Raw genomic sequence first — 26,303 nt, forward strand, 5'->3', positions numbered from 1 at the left:
GTCAATGTTTGTCATCTTCATCTACAAAAAAAATTACAGAAAAAGAAGCATACAAACTCATCAGAAAATACTGTAGACCTCATGGCTTTATTGGGAGAAAAAATGCAGGTTAACGACTTGAAGATATTTCAACTCCTAGGCCCAGCTTTTTAAACAGTATTTAGGTGTTCTCCATGCATCACTGGAAGGCTAAGTAACACAGGAGCCAGAGTCTCATTTTTAAAGATGACTTAGGCACTTCAGAGCTCACTTTTGAAAATGAGTATCAGGCTCCTAAGTCACTTAGGCCTTGCAGTGCTGAGTGGCGAAACACCTCAATAGCTTTAAAAACCTGGGCCCTAGTTTCCAGTCTTTTTTACATCCTTGCGTAATTCTGTACAGATTTCTCTCCAGATTAGGAGTTCATTGCTAGTGTGTTCAAACAATCAAGTAGGATAAACAGGAAGCTCCCTTTTAAACAATCGAACATGTATACTTCCTTTGTTTTTCCTTCAGAAAGGACAGTGGTTTCTCTTCTAGATGGATAGCTGGCAAATTAGAGAGTCCTCTTCCTTGCTACCCTGCCTTGTTACAATTAACAAAAACAATAAAATGTTCCAAGTTTCTTGCTCTTTATTAATTATTAGAACTTTGGTTCACATACATAGCTGTGGCATTTCCTTTTCTGCTCTCCACCCTATGCTATCCTAAGCCTAGCATCACTTCTCCCACTTCCACATGAGGACCTGAGCTTCAACAATTATTCTTAGTATTCCTTTCTACTACCTCTTCACCGATTTGATCTCCTTGAGCCTTATGGTGGTATTGTGACAATGTAAATATGGCACCATCTTTTCAACAGATCTACCTCCGATGTGGATTCAGAGTCAGAACTGCTAACTTCAAGGAAAATAACACCAGCCTTTCGTGCTCTGTTTCGTCCTCCAGTTTGCACTAAGAAGCTAACACAGGCAAAAGGGAGTGAAACTGAAGAGATGGAGAGGGTCTCGCTAAACTGGGTGACTAGGTGACAAAATGGCAGATGAAATTCAGTATTGATAAGTGCAAAGTAATAAACATTGGGGAAAAAACAATCCCAACTGTACATACAAAATGATGGGGACTAATTTAGCTGCTCCCACTCAAGAAAGATCTTGGAGCCACTGTGGATAGCTCCCTGAAAACATCCGCTCAATGTGCAGTGCCACTCAAAGAGCTAACAATGTTAGGAACCATTAGGAAAGGGATAGATAAAAATGAAAATATCAGAATGCCACTACATAAATCCATGGTACGTCCATACCTTGAATACTGCATGCAGTTCTGGTCACCCCGTCTCAAAAAAATATATTGCATTGGAAAAGGTACAGAGAAGGACAACAATAATTATTAGGGGGATGGAACAGCTTCCATGTGAGGAGAGATTAAAGAGCCCGGGACTGTTCAACTAAGCAAAGAGATGACTACGGGGGTGGGGTTTGACAGAGGTCTATAAAATCATGCATGGATGTGGAAAATGTGAATAAGGAAGTGTTATTTACTCCTTCACATAACAAAAGAACTAGGGTCACCCAATGAAATTAATAGGCAGCTCGTTTAAAACAAACCAAAGGAAGGACTTCTTCATACAAGGCACAATCAAGCTGTGGAATTTGTTGCCATGGGATGTTGTGAATGCCAAAAGTATAACAGGGGTTCAAAAAAGAATTTAAGTTCCTGGAGGACAGGTCCATCAATGGCTATTAGCCAAGATGCTCAGGGATGAAACTGCATGCTCCAAGTGTCCCTAAACCTCCGACTGCCAGAAGCTGGGACTGGATAACAGGAATGGATCACTCAAAATTGCCCTGTTTTGTTCATTCCCTCTGAAGTATCTGGCACCAGCCACCACTGGGAAACATGATACTGGGCTAGATGGAGCATTGGTCTGACCCAGTACGGCTGTTCTTACATTCTTATGAAAAAGATTTAAAAAAACAAAACAAAAACACATTCCAAAGCCAGCAAAGGCAATGAGGTTGCACAGGAATCACCAAGGACATAATCTGAAGACAATTAAGTGGTTTCGCAGAAGACATAATTTGGCCATACAGAACCATTATTATTGGTAGTAATACCTTAGAAGGAACAAACCAAGCCTGACTCGCTGATTCAGACTGAATTATGCAGACCTAACAGCTGGGGATTTTTATTTTATTTATTTAAACTAAACTGACTATTTCCTACAAAAAATACTGAGAGAAACAGAGCCCTACAATGCTATTTGTAAAGGGTTTTATTTTTGGGCGGTCAGGGGAGTAGAACTGCACGGCAATGTGTCTAAATTTCTCATCTTCGTGGATCCGTCAAGATATTCAAAATACTGCGGGATTCAGCTTCCCCAGTGGAGATCCCAGCTTCAATGCTCTATAGGCTTTTCCAACCCTCTTTTGTACAGAAACTTCTCTCACACTCTGGTATTGACCATCATTACTTTAACTCAAGCCAAGATTGCAGTGATTATTGCTTGTAATTAACGCCTACCGATAGGCTGGGCTCATAGCCTTCTGAAGTTTACAGGATAAACTCAAAAAGCCTACAGTGCAATTGCGGTGATTTGAGTAAACTATGAGCTTGTTTGCCCTATTTGTAAAAGTGCAAAGAGACCAAGTGCTGCCGTTTGTTTTTGTCTATGCCTGCTATCAGAAGAGATAAATGGTGCCATAACAGATAAGAACAAGACTGCAAACAGAGACACAAGTACAACTTCATTGCAAGCCAGCATATCAATTCTCTCATTGACTATTTAAAACTTCAGACTATATTACAAACACTGACTTATTAATAGAAAAAAAATTCCTTGACATATATTAGCTACACTTGGTAGAAGATCATGGAGGGTGGGAGGGAAAGGAGACAAACATAATACCAAAAGAGATTCCAGTCTGTAGCCTGAGTCCTGCAAACACTTACAGATGTGTATAATTTTACTCACATGAGCAATCCCATTGAACTCACAACGGGACTCCTCATGCAAGTCAAGTGAGGCCTACGTCTAAGGGTACGCTGCAGATGGAAGCAAGCCTGGGCAGACAGACTTGCGCTAGCAAGGGCTTGTAAGGTAAGCACAATAAGAATAGCTGTGTGGACACTGGGACACTGGTGGAGTCTGGGCTAGCCACTCGAGCTCAAGCCTACCCTGCCCCGTGGGTCCAAGCTCAGTGGCTAGACCATGCCTCTGCTGGTGCTGCAATAAACACAGCAATTTTTAACACGGTAGCATGATCCCAGCCAACACAAGTCTCTCTATCAAGGCTGGGAGGCTTGCTGCCAGCTTCAGTGTAGACACGACATACACCATGTGTTTGCAGGATAGTGCCTTTGTTTACCTTCCCTCTAACGGCCCCGCACAGGGTCCTTGTGGGCTTCAAGTAGTTTAAAATGGAACTTTTCTTTGTCCACTATTATCTACAGCTGTAAAACTGACCAACTGGACCCCAACATTCCATTAGCTCAGACTCTCATCTTTTCACTGCCAGTGGAATGCATTCCACGCACAGCATTCCACTTGCAAGGATAACAGGGTCCCAAGACTGCTGGGGGGAAAATGTCTGCAGTTAGTCCATTTTACCATTATGCCACGGGGAGAAGTGTGAAAAGGGGTGGGGGGGGGAAGCTTACACAGACATTCAAAAGGATGGTGGCTTATAGCTCCCCTTTAACAACCAGGATTTAAAATTCAACCTGAAGTAACCTCCCATTGTTGTTGTCCATTCAGCAGCAGTAACCGCACAGCTCTGTTTCACTACCAGATTCCTCTGTCCTTGTGAGTATTGAGAATACAGTATTTCTTGTACGCCTGAGTTCTCCATGACTAATTTTTAATCATAAATTATGTACATAACTGATAATTACATAAAAATGAGAGCGCAACCTATGAAATAAATAGGCAGCTGGTTTTAAACAAACCAAAGAAAGGACTTCTTCATACAATGCACATTCAACCTGTAGGACGGAAACTCCCTTATTGGCGGTTACTGAAGATTTTAATCAGCACAACGAGCAACCAATGTCACTATTGTGATGCTGCAAGTATGGAAACAGAAATCATGATACTATGGACTATTTGTGGCTCATCTAGAAGTGGTTCTGTCAATACAGAGCTACAGGGAAAGAGATGCAACTTATTTTTCCCCTTCCCAGAGGAGTTAGTGAAGATGAGGTTTTGTTTGAAATGTTTGTCTAGTTATACATTACAGACCAAATATCTTTAAAGATAATTATACTATTATTAATAGTACTATACCAGCAGTCTTTGACAATAACCGTACCCCTCAATAATAATAAAAAAAAAATATCAGGAAGAATTCTCTCTCTTTAAAAAAGTAGCTTTTTAAAAATAAGGGCTTATGAAGCCAAGGTTTTCCAACATTCCTATCAAGTAGATTTTACCAACAAGAATAGGTATCCGATATTATTTAACGTAGAGAAAATTTCAGACAGTTACGTAAAGTCTTAATAAAGACCTTCAGTGGTGAAACTTATTTATACAGGACTCTGGAGGCTATCAAAATGCAAATTCTGATGGAAAACTTAGGGCCCTGTCCAAAGCCCATTGAAAGTAATAGGGTGCTTTGGTCCTGAGCACAAGTACCTTCCCACAGCCACCACCTGCAAACTGAACATTCTAAGAAATGAACATTCAGACAGATTGGTTATAGAACAGTTCTCATTAAGCAGTGTTTGAGGAATGCACTGGGGTTCAGGAACCCAGCAACACTACTGATTGAACTAGTTATCCTGCCAAAGCCAGCTGACGCAAAGGAGCTCTTCTTGCCTCCAGTTTTATTGAACCACTTATCACCCTCAAATCACGATTTTTCTTTCAAATGTGAAAAATTAAATATTCACTATGGAAACAGCTAAAGAGTTGGCCATGGAGTTACATGAAATACTACTGATTAGAAGACACTAATTTCAATGGTATCCCACAGTACTAAAACAAAGCTTATATGAAAAGGCAGAATTAAGCCTTAAAAAAATTGAGCTATTTATTTTAGGAAGAGGCACACACACAAAAAGTTGCATTTGAATTTGGCAATCTATTCAACTCTTACTTTTCTGGCAGTGGTTGGTGGTCCAGCAGCGGTAGTTGTACTCATTGTTAATGGAGGTCTTCTCACACAATGGCTTCTCTTCCATCGTCCCTGGACACAAGTCCCCACACTCCTTTGGAGGTTTATTCCCAACTATGTAGTTGTTGGACACTGCATCTAGTATCAGAGACCAGTCCACCGTGGAGAGGTAACACAGGTCAGAGTTTTTCTCGATCCGGATGGCCCCTCGGGTGATGTTCCTCAGATTGTAAAGCCCAATTTCTTTGAGGTTAGTCATCTCAAAGATAACCAGGGCATAGTTGTAGAAGAGGTTCCTCCCGCGAATGACCGTGAGGTTGGGAAAGAGATCACTGAGGCTCTCTAAGCCTGCCACGCGGAACAGCAGCAAGTAGTCGGTGATAACTGTGAGCTTTGGGAAGCGGAAGTTGCGGTAGTCCTCTGCCTTGGAGATCAGCAGAATCTGGAGGAAACCCTCAATTACCGTGCAGTTCTCTAAGCGCTTCAGCTCATGGATATCATTGCGAATGTCGACATTTGGCCCACAAACTGAAAACACAAGGAAAAAAAAAAAAGAAATCCTTAATCAACTTCAACAAGTTTTTAAACTTTAAAACAAAATTAAGGCAAATTAAATTGAAACAGCTCTGACTGAACATTTTGTCTGCCATAAAATTTTAACTCCACAATTAAGCTGTAATTTTAAAATAAGAATAAGCACATAATTTGGGCCTACTATTGAATATGCCACTTTCATTTTATCTCATTTAACTGATCAATGTTAATATTACATGCAAAAGAAGAGCGCTAGAAGCACACACATTCTGCAGTGGGTACAAAACTGATGCTTTCTTACTGCTGCAAGCGAGCCTGGATTTTACCATGGAATAAGAATAGAATGCACAGTGCTTCAATTAATTCAACAAAACAGGTCATAACTTTTAGGGGCGATCTTTTCCGTGGTGATGGGCTGGGATTTCAATCACATGATTCCCAGGGAGTTTAATGAGAGGACTACACCTAAAAAATACATAACTTATATATATATATATATATATATATATATATATATATAAAACTTTAACCCTTAGGTTACTAATTTAAAGCTGAGAAGAAACTAAAGCATTGGAGAACACAGTATATTTGGCTTCAACCCTCTAAATCAGCAAACCATTCACAACACCAAAACCTACTCTACTTTCCCAGGTTCTCAAGCCAACTTGGCCCCCACACCAGAACATAGGAGCTTACAAAAGATCTGTAACATTACAAATATACACAATGCTACTCAGCACTTCCTGTTCTGCAAGCATTAGGAAAAGAAAGTGTTCTGACTTGTTTCTAATTCATGGAGTTCCTGTTTGCATGCACTCCAGTGAACCCAAGTTTCACTAATTCTGGCACAAACCCACAGTGGAGTTCCTGAAGCCCTAAGAAAAACAGGATAAACAACAGACTTATTTACAAGAATACTTATTTGAGTCATAATGAGGAATTTCCCTTGAAAACACTAGATTGAACCCAATGTATTCTCATGAAGTCAGCTGTCAATAGGACAGGAAAAAAATATATGGGGAAACAGCTTCATAACCAACTTAAGTTGTCTGACTTTTCACATCTGGAGAGAAAATGCATACAAAAGGAAAAAGAAACTAAACAGAAAAAGCCCTCTATTATGTCAATGCCACAATAATCACTCAAAATAGACGGGAGCATACGTTTTTGAAAGATTGTATTAATAAATACAAGAATTAACTACATAAGCAGCTCTCTATAAATATAAAACAAAGATGCATGGTCTTCTCTAGGGAAACCACCTAAAAACCACAAAGCGCAAGGATGAGAGCCCAAGAGTCAGTTGTTCTTGAACTCACTGACAACATCGATCTTTGAGGTATTTGGTGGAAGAAATGGAAAAAGGATGCTCTAATACGGACAATACAAATAAGGCATTGTGAGATAAAGGAAAATGGCAGTTTGTTTAAAGCAAGCTTACACAGGGATCTAGTTGGATGGGGAGGCTATTTGTCTTGTTTTATGCATATTAAACTTAATTATTTTACCACCAACTTTCTCTGAGAAGAGAGTTTGGTCTAGACACAAACAAAGGAGCCAGTAACTCAAATTCTAATACCAACGAAAACTGTCCAGAGCTTCACAAATTGCTTTAGCAACAGAAAGCAGTCCTGTCGTCCCAAAACACCTAGCTAAGACTATTACCGCAAGTTAACAAAGGATCTGAAACATGAACATGCTTAAATCATAGCAGCTTTAACATCCAACAAGGACTTAAAAGTAGTTAACATCCCAAGGGATCAGCTGGAGTTAGTGTACACATTATAGACAAAGAGGAAAAATATAAATTTCACTCTTTTGGGGAGTACAGGAAGATAACAGGAGAGGATAGTCTGGTTGATGAAGCTGGCAGAAGCCAGACTACAAGAGTTAAAGAAATCCAATCCACAAAACCTGTGATAAAAGCTGTAAAGGGCGGGGAGAAATCTGTCAGAGGAATTCTAGGATGTCTGAGCGTGGAAATGAATCAAGGTTTCTAGCACTGTATGTCGTTCAGGATTTGGATGAGCAGACAGACTGGCACCTACAATTGCCAGCTTAGAAAGGTCTCTCCAGGCAAACATTAAAATCGTGTGAAATGGAACAACTGCAATTAGAGCGAAAGAGAAAGACTTGGCTTTGGGTCTGACCCTGAATTTCAGTCTTAGAAACCGAAATTCCCCAGTATAAGGGAGGGCGGGGGGAGAATGAACTCAACTGAGTCTTCAATTCTCTGCTCCTTCACAATCCTGCTATACTGGTTTTTAATCATACATCTCAATGATTAGGCTATCATGCTTACTGGTCATTCTTCTACAAGTCTCTCCCCACATCCCTCAGCTCCATTTTTAATCTAGCCCCCTTTTTCCTTTCACTGTGATTCCAGTCTCTGAGATCTGCTCTTCATCCATTCTCTCTGCTTGGTTAAGACTCATCAAGTCTGACAAGCCTCTACGGGAGAACCCGAACACCATTCCTCTCCGCCTGAACTTGTGAGGGAAAGCCACAACACAGCACAACAGAAGATCAATAGCATGGTCTTACAATGCAGTTTATGAAACTTCCTTTTAAAGAAAACCAAAATAAAAAGACAGGGTAGGCCTGATCCCAGAGTGTCTGTTCTGACAAAATGGGAATACCGTTATAATGCTAACACAGGCTGTTCCTTTTCTGGAAAGAGACCAAAAAAAAAAAAAAAAAACGAGCAGAGAGGTACAAATGCAATGTTTTTCCAACTAAATCAGTTTATTTTTTGTCTCCACCTGCTGAAAGGAAAAAGTACCCTACAGTTCCTATTAAGGTACAGGAAATGAAGCAGAATTTATTCTTAGTGCAATAAAATTTTAGAAAGCTTGACTGCTCCAAGATCTTCATTTTGTTAAAGAAATAAAATTTGCACTTAGGTTGACCTTTTGTAGGCCAAGTTCCAGAGTGATGGGGTTTAAAAAACAGCTGAGTTATAAGAGAAATGACAGCAACTCTTATCTAAAGCCTTATAAGATCTGTACACGTGTATGTGTTTCAAGACCAGGCTTAAAGAGTCATTGTTTTTAGTTTTATGTTTGCCCCTGCTTGAAAGTTACTTAATTTTAGATACTTAATGTTTTTATACATCAGTAAGGGATCAGGACTTTCTGGCAACAATATAAACTCATTTGCCTCGATTATGAAACACCATCTTCCTAATAAGAAAAACGATGGAGTCCAGGGGGTTTCAATGTTAGAGCAATTGCTTACATGTGAATGTGCCACTGGCATTTCTTAATGTAAGAACTAGCTTTTTTTAGTTTGTTATCTATTAAGTTATATGTTTTGTAGAATAATGAAATAATGAAAATCACAAAGCACCAAACATGAAACAGGGAAAACCCCTTGTTTCATATTACACCTGGCAAATTCTATCTTTCTGGTAAAGGGGAAATGTCTCCAAATTCATGGGATAAATGAAAAAAAGACCTTTTTATTTAAGTTTGGCCACTGTTATGCTTTGCTGTCTCATTTCTTTTAGAAGTTCACATTGTCCATGAAAGTTAGTTACTACATAATGCATCATCTTTTCCTCACTTTTGTTCACTGTCCTGAAAGGGATTATATGAAAAACAAATTAATCTGAGATTAAAGACTACTACAGTTTCAATTTGGCCATGTTGTGTTTTCTTTGGACCACATTTAGGGACTGTGTGTTTAGATTTACAATATAAACTGGTCTCTCAAATGGACAGAAACACACTACAATGTCCTTTATAAATTTTACATGCAGCAGTGTATGGTTTCTTTATGTTTTCGCTACTAAATATTCTTAATTCACCTACAGTAACTGTATTTCCTCAAATTCAGATCTAAAGTTTGCCACAATGCATGCAACTAGCCCACTGTACTGCTGCAAAACAGTTAATATGCATGCATAGCCTGTTAATATTGCTCCATTAAAATATAGCTATTCCTTTTAGTAGACTAATATAGCAACTAGTATAGTTACTGATAAGGTGACACATTCATTTCCCTCCAGCTGTTTCCAACTTTCCAAACTTGTCTCCTCTATTGCTGCAATTTATCATGCTTATTCTCAACACAGAGGTCAATTCTGAGAAGGTACTTTTTAAACTAAACAGTTAGGGTGATTAACCATGGGAACCACCTACCAAGAGAAGTTTCTCCATCTCTTTATGTCTCTAGGTCAAGACTGGGTGTCTTTCTGGAAGAGATGCTTTAGCCAAACTCACATTATTGGGCTCAATACAGAGGTAACTAGGTGAAATGTAATGGCCTGTGACATACAGGATGTCAGATTAGATGATCTAATGGTCCCTTCTGGCCTTAAAAAAATGTATGAATAAGTTTGATAAAATCCACTTGGTTGTATTGTAAGAATTCAAGCATGAAAATAAGGGTGTTTTTCCCCCCCCACAATTACATTTCTGCCTCTTTATGATGGGCTTGCGATGAGAGGGGCAGGAATTAGGTAACTTGTGTCTGCTTATTCACAGAACTTCAAAATTTTCCATGGTCTTAGAACATCAGCAAAGCAACAAATCTAATCACATTCCTAGCAGTCATCTTTCCTAATAGTAATCACCTGTTTAGAAAATAACAATCTTGAACAGATTAAGTCATCTAAAAAGAAAACAGTTAAAATTTCCAAACTGCATATATTTAGAAATAATTTATTTAAATATAATTTTTAGCAATCATGGAGTCAATCATCCCACAATGGCTATTTTGTGAAGTGGGTTTTTGTCTTACTTCTGCATCATTTCTTGCCTTCCATGAAACAGGAGACTTTGAAATCCTATTATAATCCCTCTTCATACACATCTGCCAAACAGTTATTTAAGTCAACAAACCAATTATGGTTTAATGGCTTTGCCTCTTGGTAACGGGCAAGAAGAGAGACAAAACAAGATGAAAGCAACAGCTTCCGTGCAAAATGGCTGTCTCCGTGGGGCAAATCAGCATGAACCTTGCTGTTCCGTACTTGGGTCTACATTGCCACCACATTTCTGGTAACTTATTTATTCAAGCTTAAGAATTAGAGGGCATGACCCACACCTCAAACACGTTCACTGTTTTTATGTGAGAGACTGTTACCTCAAAGCAACCTGAAATCAGTTCATCACTGTCTGGCTTTTACTTCCAAATTTTGTGTTTCTTCCAGTTACTCCATTTAGAAAGTGTTTAAAGGAACACAGTGTTTTTCAAAACATACAATTCCTTTAATTTTAAATCCAATTTGTCAGTGGCTTTAGCTTTAATTTTATGAAATCCAAGACGTCCTACACACAAAATGGTCTCGGTGATCCCCCAGAAGACATTAATGGTCACCACACCTTTAAGAGCTTCTCCTGTCGCTCTGCTGAATGGGAAAAGAGATCCTTTGAGGCTGCAGAACCCTGGGTGCAAAACTCCTTTATCAAGCTAGAGGCCCGCTTGAACCCAAAAGGCTCTGTGATGAGCAGGTTCTCTCTAGCCCAGGGGTAGGCAACCTATGGCACGTGGGCCAAAGGCGGCACACTAGCTGATTTTCAGTGGCACTCACACTGCCCGGGTCCTGGCCACCGGTCCGGGGGAGCTCTGCATTTTAATTTAATTTTAAATGAAGCTTCTTAAAACGTTTTTAAAACCTTATTTACTTTACATACAACAATAGTTTAGTTATATATTATAGACTTCTAGAAAGAGACCTTCTAAAAATGTTAAAATGTATTAGCGGCACGCAAAACCTTAGAGTGAATAAATGAAGACTCGGCACACCACTTCTGAAAGGTTGCCGACCCCTGCTCTAGCCACACCGTTAGAGAATACTTAGTCCTGCCATGAGTGCAGGGGACTGGACTAGATGACCTCTAGAGTCCTACAATTCTATGATTCTATTAGAGCTGAATCTAAGGACAGAGGTTCACTTTTGTCCAGTGAACTAAGTAGTTATATGGAAATCAACTCTGCATTTGTATTTCTCCTGTTTTGTGTACCAATGAGTCAATACAGAGGGAGGCAAGACTATCTCATTCTCAGAGGCCCAAGGATGCCCCCCATTCTTCCCCTTTAACTTCTCTCTTGCCAAGGCCCTGCATTACAGCAATGTCCCACACTTCCTACAAAGTAATCGAACAGCCTGATAAAAACGACTCATTTTGGCCACGTCAGATCAAGGAGTCTCCCCCGAGTACCTTAGATACAATTTTAAGGGGTACTTTGGATAGGATGCTGGAAAAAGTGCTGGACACTGAGGGCAGAAAAATATCCACGCCTCATAAGGTTTACCAGCCTGGAAATCAATGTTGTCACCATTCCTTGAGGATGAGGAAGGGAGAAGCAGCTTGTGTCCCAGAGAGCTCGGATGCTTTGCAGGATTAGGAAAGGCATGGGCCACCCAACCCCTTGCCCCCACTGAAACTTGGCACATGCTGGTAGCAAACAGAATAAATCCTCCTGCTGGATGACTTCTACAGAATGGACATTATCCTGTTTTACCAACAGCTGTTCCAGTGCTGCTCAGAAAGACAGAGAATGAACAAATGGACCTGGGTTTTCTTTGACCCAATTTTAAGTGAGATAACCTACCCACCACACAACAGCAGCCAAAACAAAGTCTCACTGGGCCAATCATGGCCAATTCTGAGCACGCTCCCCTTAAATAAGTGAGGAGAGTCTTTCTATACAACTATTATTAAGGCTGTGTGTCGATGACGGAAGTCATGAATTCCATGAATTTCCGTGACTTCTGCAGAGGCCAAACTCGGGCAGCGCCTGGGCCAGCAGCAGCAGTCTGGGTGTGTGAGAGAGGGCTCAGGTCTGGGGTGCGGGGCAGCACTTACCGGGGGCCCAGCATGTCTCTGCAGCTCCTAGGCGGAGGGACCAGGGGGTTCCACAGGCGCCGCCCCTGCAGCTCTCCTTGGCTGCAGTTCCCAGCCAATGGGAGCTGCGGAGCCAGCACTTGTGGTGGGAGCAGCGCGCAGTGCCCCTAGGCCGCTCCTCCTCCTAGGAGCTGCAGGGACACACGGAGCCTGGTAGAGAGCCTGCCAGCCTGCCAACCCTCCCCCCACCCCCAGCGAGGGTCCCGGGCCACACATCTCCCCCCAGCACCCGCGGCCACCTCCCCCACCCCAGAACACCCGCAGCCCCCCGGCCCAAGTTTTAATTAGGGGTATATAGTAAAAGTTATGGACAGCTCATGGACCGTGAATTTTTGTTTACTCCCCATGACCTGTTCATGACTTTTACTAAAAATACCTGTGACTAAAATGTAGCCTTAACTATTATTACTTGCAGTCAGCTAGCAGTTGATGCTTCTGAATATGGTGCTGTTGCTCTCCTCCCAAACTCTACTAATAAAGACAATTAGATAAGATCATCCTTCAGTAAGGTCAACACAGAGCCATGTGTCCATCTGGGAGATCAGCACAACTTCTAAACAGTGTTTTGTTATTTATTCCCTATGGAGCCACTTCCTTCTCATCACGTGCTTTCAGCTTAAATCCATGGGAGGTCCTTATTAAAGAATTTGGTCTAGAGCAGCATGTTTGCTGTCCAGCAGTGCCTGCACCTTGGATTTACAGCATTCATAAAGTCACTCATTTCCAAAACTCCCATCTCTCTTTCACAGCAACGAAAGAAATGCTTACTATGTGTGACAGATTTGGAGCTGTCCTGTCATAATTTATGAATACTGTATGTTAGCCTTGACATTTGGGATGTTTACTGTATGACTACACTGGGTAAACTCAATAGATGGCTGTCTGGAAAAACAAGAAAGAAGGAAAAGAATGGTTCAAGATAGCCATCCCTAAGCAAACACTAAAGAGCTGTTAAGAGACAATGTCAGAACTATTAACACTGATGATTTTGCCTCAGTCTCCAGCCACCCTACACAACTCTTTTTCAGCAAACAGAAAAAAGCCCGCAAACCACAAAACAAAACAACTCTGATAGGATTAAAAGGGACAAATTCCAGAGAAGCAGTACTTGTTGCAGGGTACCAGACAAAGGCTACATCTGCCCTAGAGACACTACAATGGCACTGCTGAGGCTGTGTCGCTGTAGCAGCACAGCATAAACACTTCCTACATCAACAGAAGGTGGTTTTCCACCTATGTAGTTAATCCACTTCTGCAAGAGGTGGCAGCTAGGTCAAAGAAAGAATTCTTCTGTCAATCAACTGCGTCTATATAAGGAGTTAAGTTGACCTAACCACGGCACTCAGGGAGCAAAACTTTTCACAGCCCTGAGCAACACAGCTAGCTAGGTCAATCTAATTTTTAAGCGTACAGCAGGCCTGAGACAAAAAAGCCTGCTGGGGGTGTCTGTAGAAGCTACGCTGGTTTTAAGAAGGCTGTCTGGTCACTGTATACCACTGGTCGCAGACCTCCAAAGACAAGAACTGTACGTTCTTGAACTCAGTTGGACCTACATGGTAGGAGTAGTTGACATAGCCCAGGGCTGGTCTACAGTACCCTTGTGTAAGAGTGGGAGAATATTGGAATTTTCACCCAAGCAGAGGTAAAGGCCCAAGGCTCCACACCTGAGGGAATGCTCTCAGAGATTCCAGATAAGGCAGCTAGCTCAGTAAGTGACACCTTTTAAAACTGTCAAAAAGCTACCTGCTTTGTCATACTGCCTACTGCAGATATCTGCAGTGGTAACTAAAATATCCCTTTGTAAGGTGCATACTGTGGGCAGCGGAAGTTAATTGCAGAATTCATACAAATCAGTGACTGGAGACATTCCTTATAGTCCATCCCCTGATAACACAGGATTCTTCCACACAGTATATTCTTGTGTTTTGTCCTGCTAAGAGAGATACTCTCAGTCTGGGAAAAAAAAAAAACCACTTTTCACTTTTGTTCAAGTTTTTTTTTTTTTTGTTTTACTTAATTTAAACTTCAGGTTCTCAGGCACCAAACACAATGCTGCCATGTTTGGTTTGAAAACACTGCAGGGGAACATTTAAATCCAAACAAAAAACGATTTTCATTTGAAGTTAAATCATTAAAGTATTCCTGTTTATATTTAGGGGCTTGTTTTGCGCTTAACGAGTCACTATCTGGGGACAAAGCTAACCAATGGTGATCTTTTAGATGAGACTAGAGACTATTGTGCAATCTAAGATCTCACAGATAGGAAATACTGCCTGATGCATTTTTGTTTGGTTAATTACACTTCTTACTTCTAGTAACACCTTATACAATTATTCTTCTGCACTGGTGGGAAAAGGAAGTGTAACGAAAAGGACCAGCCCCTATCCTCTGTGTACTTACCGATGATTGACAGTCTCCCTACATCATCCGTTAGCCAAACTCTACATATTTTGTTAGAGCCTTATAGCTCTTCTATATACTTCCTACACAAGGTCCACCATGTTACTCAGGTGCCAAGAATCATGCATAACACTCACCAAAGCCTCATAGAGAAGGATGCTAATTTGACCCAGGTTACAAAGCCTCTGCATACCAACTTTTAAACTGATTTAACTTTATTGCTCTAACTCAGGGGTCGGCCATGTTCGGCAGGCGGCTCGCCAGGGTAAGCACCCTGGCGGCGAGAAGCGGCGCGGGCGAGCGATGTGCTGGCCACGGCTTCTCGCCACCCCTATTGGCCCGGGACGGCGAACCGCGGCCAGTGGGGGCCGCGATCAGCCGAACCTGCCGCGTCAGCAGGTAAATAAAACTGGCTCGGCCCGCCAGGGTGCTTGCCCTGGCGAGCCGCGTGCCGAACGTTGCCGACCCCTGCTCTAACTCATAAGTTCAATTGAATATTGTGTCCACGATCAACCAAAAATTTATCTTGGCATCGCTAGTTTACATCTCCCTTTCATTCAACTCCACACACAATTTATGTGCAGACCTTTTTCAGGTTAACTATTCCGGTCTGTCCTTTTGGGTGGACGGGGGGGAACTGCAGGAAGGCACTAGTGCACAATCCACATTTGAGGTTTAGCCTGTGTCCTCACTGCAAAGTTGGTGGGTTTCCAGCCCAAGTGAAAGCAACACCCAGGCTTTAAGTCTATACCCGAGGAGGGGTCAGCTATCTTGGGTTTAAAGCACCCAACTCAGGTGAGAGGGTTGTGTGTGAACAGGAGGAGAGGGCTATAGGCAAGACCAAATAAGAGCCTAAGTTAACTCTATAGTTAAGATACTATACCTTGTGCTGCATCACTTTTGAAGTTACAGACATGGTTAACTTAACCAGATCATAAAAAAGGTGCAGAATCCAAACATATGAAGAAACTTTCTTGTACAGAATTTAAGTAAAAGCTTAACTCCTGGGAGGTAAATCCAATTTTCTTTTTGCAGGAAAGAAGGAAAAGCGTCAGCCTTTGTGCTGTTTCTTAACCCACAGGATCACTTGCCTGACAGCACCAAAAAAAATAATAAAAAAAAGTCACTCTATGTAAGACACAATACACAAGTGAGTAGGTGGCATATTATGATCAGTAACTATGAGAGCAAAACCGTGATAATGATGTTTAAGCTCTATGCTAGTAGTCGTAGTCTAATGCCTGCTAAAGCAAAAATGTAAGACTGAAAATTACAAGCTGTTTATAACAGAATTTATGTTTCACAATCTGTGATGACAATAGAGCTTAACAGAAATTGTCTCTCTAGGGGACCTCTCTTCACCTTAAAAAAGGTTGTGTGTACAATTTTTTTTTTAAACAGTTGTCTACACATCCAAGTGACTCAGCAACTGGCTGACAGCAACCTGTAGCACGTACAATTAAGTTGGACAGGTAAGACAGCCAACTCTCGCAGGATGAAAATCATCAGCATGTGGTTGGGCTCAGCAGCCCACATTTATGCCCACTATACAATGCTTTTAGCTGCCTACTACCTCCCGCTGCCTCGGAGTGTTTTAAATCTAGATCTGTCAACTAGTCCAGACCATTTTGACTTCATTAAAAGAAAACTGCCAGCACAGTACCATCATACACAACTGCACTGAGCTTCCAATGGTCAGAAACAGAACTCAATAAAAAGTCAATGGGAGATTATATTTATACCCCCCAGTAATCTATAAATGATTTAGGTTCCCGATTTAGGGTCCCAATTTAGGGTCCCTTAACAATATGTAGGACTTGAGCACTAACCTTCGCTATCTGTCCCTCCCCTAAAGAAACAGATTGATTTTCCCTAGCCTTCTATGGTAATGTTTGGTTAAAACAAACTGAACTAAAAACTTCCATTAACCCCAATTTCCGCAAGGCCGGAGTTTTAAAAGAAAAGTTAAACAAAGTGTCTGACTACACAGGAAAAAAAGATGCTAGTTTCAGATCAAGTTAGCTTAACAAGACTGGAAAGCCCCTTTCATTCCCTGTAGACACACCAAAACACCTTTAAAATCCCATGAGTTGGTCATATTGTAGCCTGTTCTCCCACACAGGTTACAACATGAGCAATCCATTCGACTGAAAAGGTGTTTAACACTTAATGTAGACACTGTTTAATAAGTTAAAGGGACTTTCCAAGCATGTTTAACTTGACTGAGCTAATCAGATTGAAAACAAAGTACCTTTTTCTCTCATGGACAGGGGGAAACATGTGGATGGGTACAAAAAGAGAGACAACGTGACTGATCATTTAGGCCACAGGTAGTCAACAGGTAAACTGCACGCCAAATCCGGACTGCCAGATGCTTCTGAATGAACCGCAAAATCTTTTTATATACTTATTATTATTGCGGTGTGAAAAATATTTCTCTGGATCTTGACTATACCTTGACCAAGAAATTTGGACCTTGCCAAAAAACTAATTGACTACCATGATTTAGGCCTTGTCCACACAGGAGAGCTATACCAAGCAATAAGGTAGGGTGTGAATTTAAACCAATGAAGTCACGCTAACGTAACTACCCATGGGATCACTCTTTTTGCAGTATAAAAATGCGTTTTCGGTTTAGCTTATGTCACTTTGGAAGGGGTTTAAACTAAGCCAAGAAAATACACTCGTAAAGAGACCATATGGGGAATTATACCTGCATAATTATTTCAGTGTAATTGGTAAAACCTTCCTGTGTAGACAAGCCCTTACTGTCTCCTATGCCAGTTAAGATGAATTGCGCTACAAAGACATAACCTACGCAGGCCGAGAGCAACAGGATGCAAACACTTCTGCACAGAGAACTCATTTTTTTCAAACATGAGGTAAAGAGGAAAGGCAAACACAAACATCCTGGAGTTTCATCAACTATAAAAAAAACTGAGTTTTACTATCCACAAGAGAGCTTTCAATCATCAACTTAAGACTCTCAGTGTACATCCCTACAAATCATCTTAAATCAATTATTCTACTCTGTGGCTGTTTTCCCACTTGAAGTTAGAATTTGTAAGGAAAAAACGTTTGTATGAAAACCAGGACATGTACCTCATTCAAGCAGTGAAATGGTCTTCCCCAAGTCCAGTGGTTCTCAAACTGGGGCCGCCGCTTGTGTAGGGAAAGCCCCTGGCGGGCCGGGCCGGTTTGTCTACCTGCCCCGTCCGCAGGTCTGGCCGATCGCGGCTCCCGCTGGCCACGGTTCGCCGCTCCAGACCAATGGGAGCTGCTGGCAGCGGCGGCCAGTACGTCCTTCGGCCCGCGCCGCTTCCAGCGGCTCCCATTGGCCTGGAGCGGCAAACCGCGGCCAGCGGGAGCCACGATCGGCCAGACCTGCGGACGGGGCAGGTAGACAAACCGGCCCGGCCCGCCAGGGGCTTTCCCTACACAAGCGGCGGCCCCAGTTTGAGAACCACTGCCCAAGTCGCTTAAGTATACTTGGTTTCTACATTTTAGCTTGTAAGATCTTCAGCTTGGGGACTGTCTTCTACTGTGTTTATACCTTGCCTAACGGAGTGGAGCCTCCAACCCCTGATGCAGCCTTTAGACACTAGCAGAACATTCAATGAATAGGTGCATGTTTGCATTTCTGATTGGTGAAATGATTATTCGATTATTCAACAAAACATGTATGATCTATATTGTTTGGCAGCTGCAAATGCCACTACTAAAAGCATGTCAGAATATTTTATTAGTCAAGAAACAATCTACTACACTTTTAACTCGACGTGGGAAGGGCAATGTCAGAGAGCGAAATGCATACAGTCCCCTCTGCAACCTAAGCAGATGTCTCTGAAGAGAACGGGGTACAAAACACTGTCACAGGTGCATGCCCAACAGATCCACAGGAGGAGACTTCGGGCTCAATGAGTCAGAGTGCCCTGCAGAGCAGTGTGGCTGTGAGAGACAGTCAGCTCAGCAGAGATTTTATCCATCCTGCTCGCCTTCTTCAGGCCCAACATAGGGGGAAGCTACAACCACCCAAGTAGCACAGTCAAGATTCCCAGATCATCTGGGAGACTCCCAGCTTCAGGCACCCACTTCTGATCTCCCACCTTCACTAGGAGAGCAGGGGAGTCATTCTAGGCCATGCCTCTGTTTTGGGTAATGGAGGACTGCAGCCAAGAAAAGACCATATTAGGAATCTATCCTTGCCTACTGCAGTTCCAGCTGCTCCAATTAATGGAGGCTGAGAACAACAGAAACGTATGGGAAGTAACTGCTAGCAGTTCTGATGAGAGAAAAGAACTCCATTTGCAACACTGGATAATTGTGCTTTAATTTTAGGCATTTGATTTAGGAAAAAAAAAAAGTCAGCGTAACATGAACTGAATCGAACTTCTGTACATTGAACCAGAATTATCTTAGGCACAGAGGCTTCCCAAAGACAAATCTAGAGGCTTTCAAAGCAAATCATACTGTTATCAAAGACTAAACAGCGAAGGCAAGCTCTGAAAAGAGCATACGTTTCTCCTGAAGAACAGGTAACCTAAAATTAACTACAATTCACAGTCCCACCTAACAAAATGCTGTGGGTGCAATTTTTGCCAAGCACCAATGACATGCTTGACTTTATACAAGACACCGAAGACAGGTTCTGCCCCAAAAAGCTTACAATAGAAAAGACATGGGGAACCTTTAAGAGCTTTGCTTCTGGGATGTCGTGTGTTGTAGTGGTGGTGGTGGAGGATTTTTCTGGGGGTTTTGTTGTTGTCGTCTTTTTTTAACAGCATTTTGACCTGCATGGTTTGTCATTTGGGGGTTTGAGGAAATAAGAAGTTTCCAGAAAGGATCTGAATGAAAAGAGGGGGAAGGTACCTGGTGCACTTGAAAATTAAGGACACCCCAAGCATACAAGTCAACATGAAAGGAGGCAAGAATTCAAGACCATGGGGCAGGTGTAAAGCGAATGGCAAAGCAGACTTCCTTTAGAGTGAAGGTAGGGTTATGAGAGGTGTGAACAAAGATGCAGAAAGGGATGTAACAGTACAGAATCTTGAAAGGGAAAATGAGAATCATTCTGATACTCAAAATATAAAAGGAGGAGTTCATTTATCAGATGGCCACCAATAATCTGATTTGTATTGCATCCTCTATTTGATACAAGCAGGGGTAAAAAGGGACACACTTTCTCACACTAATTTGCATTCTTCAAACAGCCACATCAAAAACATTGGGGGGGAAATAGAGTATAATTCACAGAGCCTCCTCTTCAACATACCCAATGAGTTGTAAGAGAAACAGTTCAGAATGGATTTATATGCTACCCCAGCTACTCAAATTCCTGGCACCTGGTAATTCTCACACAAACTGAAAAAGAACAATTCAAGACCATGGAAAGGAGTTTAGTTCACGCAATAATCCAAAACATCTTCTTAAGAATTCCCCTGAAAGCCCTTAAATGCCTAAACTTCCAAAATCTATTTCCCAAAGCCTCATGCTAGAGCAACAGGAAATACAGCTTTTTTCTCTTCAATGGATGCTTTTAAATAAGGGAAAAAAGTCAATCAGCATTAGACCCATTACAAATCCTGAAAAAGCTGCAGATCCAGGAAGTGGGGGCTGGGGAAGGGTTTGAGCCTCAGATGGTCAGCTTGAAAATCCTGCCTATTTTATTCAGTGAACTGAAAGTGTCAGGAATTTCAGAAACGCTAGGTATTTTGCATTATTTTCTGAAACTTTACCCGGGGGCGGGGGGGTGCAAGGGAGAAGGCTGTAATTAACCTTTATGCTCCAGGGTATCTTCAGGAGGATATGCACTGTATTCCTTTCTAAACATGCTGCAGATTTTCCATGGTTATACAAAACATTTTAAAATATTCCATTCCTCTAACATTGTTTTTTCCTCCACCAACACCGAACAGCAAAACATAGCTCAGATAGTGTGCCCCATCATAGAGCATCCTGCTGGTTATGAAAAACTCTCATTACTCTAGAATTTATGACAGCGCCACTACCTCACATTCATTGTCTCAGCGCAGAATGTAAGGTCCCTTATACTAATGGAAAACTGGCAATGCTGCAGTTTTTAAAGGATTTTTTTAAAAGTAATTTACACATTTGATTGGTTTAACAGAGTGTCATTCCATTTCAATGTAGCAATATCGGTCTCACAAGTGTCAAGATACCAATGTGAAGCTCTACATGTCCATTGTGGATTCTGCAAAGGAGCTTGGAGAATTGTCAATAGTCAAATGACAGTACATCTCTTTCTTGATGCCTGCCGGATGCTCCTCCTTATGGTTGAGGAATGGCAACTAAATTCCAAACTCTCACCATCCCGAAGCAACTCATGTCTGGGGTATTTAGGCCTCTCTAGGAAATAGAGCCCTTTCCATGAAATTCCATCGTATTTCAACTATGCGACTGAGTATGTTCAGTTTGTTCCATTTGTTCTTGAGCAAAGGAGCTTTTCTGGACGAGGAAGCTGGACATCTGGTACTTAAGAAACCTGGGAGTTTTTTCCTGTCATGTCTACAAGTTCCGAAAGCCAAGCTCTCCTCAGGCAGTGAGATCAACCATCTCCTTTCCCCCTCTCATTTTCTGTAGTCCTAAAAATGACGGGTATGGAAGGGAATGCACACATTTTCCTCTTATAGCTACTTCGCTCTTTCCTCTGAAACAGCAGACTGCGGTCTTCAGATTATCTGATGGCACAAAGGTGCACTGTTTGTGGTCAGACTCCTGGCTTCAACCACCAGTGGGGGGCCTCAGGGCTTTCGCCCTGTGGGGTGCCAGTGCTCTGGGTGGGGGGCTCAGGGTTTCTGCCCTGCGGGGGCACCGGGGCTCAGGGTTTGAGACCCGGCGGGGGGGGGGGGGTGCCAGGGCTTCAGCCCTGCAGCTCCATTCCCAGTTTCAGCCCTGTGGGAGCGCCAGGGCTCGGGACACCAAGCTTCAGCTCCACCAGAGCTCAGGGCACCCGGCTTCAGCCCCATGGGGGGCGCCCAGGCTCTGGGCTTTAGCTCCCAGGGCAGTGCTAGGGCTTGGGGCTCCCTACAGTTCTGTTCCCACTTTCAGCCACATGGGGGCGCTGGGGCTTCAGTCACAAGGCCCCACAGCCCCCTGAAACCAGCTTGCAGCCACCAAGGGGGCCATGGACTCCTGGTTGAGAACCACTGCTTCATGCAACAACCCCTGGCTTGTGCCACATGCCACTTTGTTCAAAATAGTAGGCATTCTTTCTTCTAGAATATCTTGCATCCAGCCCCTCCTGCCTTTTTGACATACGCTATCATGGTCTTATTGTTCATTGCGAATAGCTCTTCTTTGTGGCGGAGCCAAAGGGAGTCCCCACTTGCCTTCACCTCCAGTAAGTTTAAGTTTCATTGCTTCTCACACACCAATCTCCCCAGCCTGGCATCTCAGGTCCTCACTGGTTCTACAAGGGAATGGTCCTCTGGAGCATTTTCTTGTTGTCTCTTTTTTTGCTAACCGCCATTTCAACGAGTTTGAAAAATACTGGGAAAACTGGATCTTGGTCAAGGGGTGCAGGAGATAGTTATGGGGCAGAGAAAGCGGAACATGCACAGGTTGTCCTATGGAACCTTGCCCAGCAGAGAGTCTGTGCAAGTTACTAGCATCTCGTCATGAACCTACTGGGGAGTGAACTTAACATCCTTGTCTTGAACCACTTCAAGACACCTTTATATATTCAGAAGCAAAATCAGAGCACAAGGTTCCTCCCCCGGCCACTTCAATTTTATGCAAGTCACATTTAAATAGCCATAACATTTAGCATAGGCAAAGTCTACTTTTGTACGTTACCATTTATAACTAAAATGCTTCAGCAACAAATGCTTCCATGCGCATGACAGCAAAACGTTTAGATTTTACAGTGTTTTTATTCTGTAGGTCTCAACACATTGTTAACCCCATTTCACAGACAGGGAAAAGGTACAGAAACGCAAAGTTACTTGCCCAAGGTCTCACCTGAAGTCAACGGCACAGTCAAGAGCATAACTCAAGCCTCCGGAGTTCTATCAAGACCACACTGCCTCCCACGTGCACTTTTCTCCCGTCTCACCATCAGAATACAAGTCAGCTACAAGGAGACAGCTACTATAATTCAAGAGAGTAGGTGGAGCTGGCAGGAGGGAGATGGCACACAGGGAAGCAGGGTGATTTGGAGAAGAGACCTTGCAAGTTAAGAGGGAAGTGCGAGTCTGTCATGAAGAAAAGAGGAAGCTGGATTTTAGGTAACTAGGAATGGGAGAATATGATCTCTTCAGTCTTTTAAGCAGCAAGTGGCCTCTTATAGAAGAAACCCAAATTCTTCCTATTTTCCTTGCTGATAAAGAGCAAATGACTGCCCTAATTACCAACGTATTTGTGAGGGTATTTTTAAATAAAACCTTACTAAATAAACTAGCTACCCACCTGTTTTGTCACAAGCAAAACCTCTGTTCATTTTGGTACCAGAGTCATTAGTAGCACCAAACTACTTGGAATAAAATCACTTCCACATTCCATTCTGCTCTTCTTCAGTGCTCCCCAACCCAACGCCCTCAGTCAGGCTCGGCTTTCACAGGAAATGAGTCACTATCATGTTGGTAAATCACAATTCAACTCGAGTCAGCCTAAAATTCAGCTGTGAAGAGCAATAAATCAGCATGACAGCATGCTTTACAAAATGGCGTCCTCCTCACAGCATGACCTTGCACATAAGGTGCATGCGAGGTCACGCTGTGCGGAGAATGCCATTTTGTAAAATGTCATTCTCTGCACACTCAGGACTGCTGCAACGCGACCCCACTTGGGAACTGTTGACTTGGATACTACAATGAAGAGTGTCATAGAAGCCTATGAGGACATTAATTCTGTATTCAAGATTTAGATGTTGTGCAGTAAGACAGACCTCAGGCCACCCAATGAATGATGAGCATAAAAAAATATTTAATAGTTATACATTCTGTGAGAAACATCATTCTTGCACAATAAATAAGACAAGGATCCTATTGGGAAAAAAAACAACATGTGGTGATGTAATTAAAGACTATCATAATACGTAAGCACAAGGAGACCGCATTAAGGTTACACGAGCGACCTTAATTCTAGCATTTGCTAACTTGTATGCTTGACTTGGCAACCTTAACATTCTTTTAGTGTAGGGTTGGGTGGGGTGTTTTTTTGTTTTTGTTTTGTTTTTTAAGAATTATATAGACTGCCTCCTCAGTCAGTCAGTCAACAACCAAGACTCCCTCACACCAAGTCTCAGGTTTGCTAAGAACAAATTTTTGCACACATCTTGGAATGCCTGGTAATACCTTGCTTCACAGTGAAAAATATCTTTTTCCTCCAGATTAAAAAAAAAGTCATCCAATGATTTCAATACATTTTAAAAATATTCATGAAATTAAGTCACTTAACACCCCTATAAGGTCAGCAATTATTCCTATTTTACAAATTGAGAGTTACAATGCAAATGCATGCAAGAAAATACATTTCTTCACAACCCCTGCATGCTGTCAGCTATAAGAACATAAGAATGGCACTACTGGGTCAGACCAAAGGTCCATCTAGCCCAGCATCCTGTCTTCCAACAGTGGCCAGTGCCAGGTGCCCCAAAGGGAATGAACAGAACAGGTAATCATCATCCCGTCGTTCATTCCCAGCTTTTGGCAAACAAAGGCTAGGGACATGATATTTGACCATCCCCTGATTTATCATGCATGACTACCAATATTGTTGCTCATAAAATTGTCCGGTCCCCTTTTTTTTAAATTCAGCTATAATATTTAACTTGAGACTTTTCTATCCCACTAGTGGACAGACAGAGGCTAATATAGCAAGATGTTGTCATCATCAGTGTGTTTTTTTATTTGCTGTTCAAAAAAACAAAAACAAAAAGCCCATAATTTATAACTGTCAAAGTAGTATTAAAACAGGACCAAATCTGCAGAGAGAAAACAAGTGTGAATGCAACCGTGCAGCATTGCAACATAACATCAGATTCAAACATTCCAAGTATCTGTGTGTCTCTCTCTCGCACACTGCAATGTGCTGTGGACAATTTCAAAATACTGTCACTGATGAACACCAATAACCAAAATACATGAACACCAATAACACCTCAGACAATGCTGGCTCGCCCACTGAAATCAGTTAAACATGTTGTTGGGTTTGGGCTCTTTTTTGTTAAAACACTGGAAACTTTTTTTGCCAGGTTAACCAATCCTGACTTTAGTCTACTTGGCATTTCTAGAGCACTGCCAATAATATATAGCTCCATTCAGACCACTACAAAAACTGTTAATAGCTAATGACACTTACACATGATCTTACCAGACTCCTCCTCAGAGGTAAGCATTTAGTCTGTCTAACTGCAAAACGTACGGTCTGAAATGAAAATGCATCTGTAACAGAGGAAGTCATCCAAAAACTACTGCCCCAACAATGTAGCGAAGGTACATTTTCAGTCTTGATGCTTTCTGGTTTGTGATTTTTTTCACATATTGTTCAGAGATGAAAGAATTGAGAACAGAGATTGCATCTGTTGCCATCACAATTTAACCACAGTCTATGTATTTATACAGCGGAACCTCCAAAATAACACTGCATCTGTTAAGATGACAGTATTTTTCCATAGGAGCTCTGCTTTGTTGCAGAGCAAGTCTGACATTGTTGCTTTTGAAGTGCTGATTGTGATCCACCCCAAATTCCTTTATAATCTTCCTCAAATGTGTTGAATTGTAAAGCTGTTGTTCTCTTAGTATGGCTTGGAAACAATAAAATGTTAATACATCTGATTAGTGGGCAGTTGGCACTAAAACTCTTCTACTGAGAATGCAACATGTTTATTTAAACAATGAGCCACCAGGAAACCAAAATTTGATTTCTTGATACATACAAAATAAAAGCATATAAAACCAGAACTCTCCTGCATAGCTTTACATCCGACACTTTCATAGCCCATCTTCAATAGAAACTCTGCAATTCTCCCATTTCTGTTACAGCTGCATGATAGCTCACTAATGAGCCACCGTTAAGAGAATATTTGTGCACTTCTATAGAACACTTGGACTTAAACTGTTAAGGTGGACACAACCTCAGGTTTTAACTGTGATTCTAGCGATTTAGTTTAGGCCTAAAACACAGGGGTAGGGTGGGGTGTTTTATAAGCCTCCTTTATAAAAATCGGTATGAATAAGGAGGTTTATGCATTTATTAAACTTTCCTTGCTGTGGTGAAAATTCAAACAGCATTTTGCTAGCACATGAAAAACAGACAATGAAACTGGACAGCACCAAATGAGCTTTTTCATCCAGTTTCTGTCCAGACCCTTAGGTCACTCCCAGATTCACAACCCAAGCTGGCTCAAAACCCTGCCCTTGTCCTCAAACAAACCTAGGCCAATCTCAGTTTTGCAACACTA

At 41.9% G+C, this 26,303-nt stretch overlaps 1 protein-coding gene across 2 annotated transcripts in view; it reads right to left on the minus strand.

The window, feature by feature from the left end:
* The window catches only part of IGF1R (insulin like growth factor 1 receptor), a 265,194-nt gene that overhangs the window by 229,165 nt on the left and 9,726 nt on the right, over nucleotides 1–26,303 (minus strand). For both annotated transcript variants that reach the window (XM_065412490.1, XM_065412489.1), the window contains exon 2: nucleotides 5,076–5,621. In XM_065412490.1, coding sequence (XP_065268562.1) covers nucleotides 5,076–5,621 — 546 coding nt within the window. The remainder of the gene's footprint in view (nucleotides 1–5,075; nucleotides 5,622–26,303) is intronic.

The sequence above is a fragment of the Emys orbicularis genome, chromosome 10 (genome assembly GCF_028017835.1).
Source record: "Emys orbicularis isolate rEmyOrb1 chromosome 10, rEmyOrb1.hap1, whole genome shotgun sequence".
NCBI lineage: Eukaryota > Metazoa > Chordata > Testudines > Emydidae > Emys > Emys orbicularis.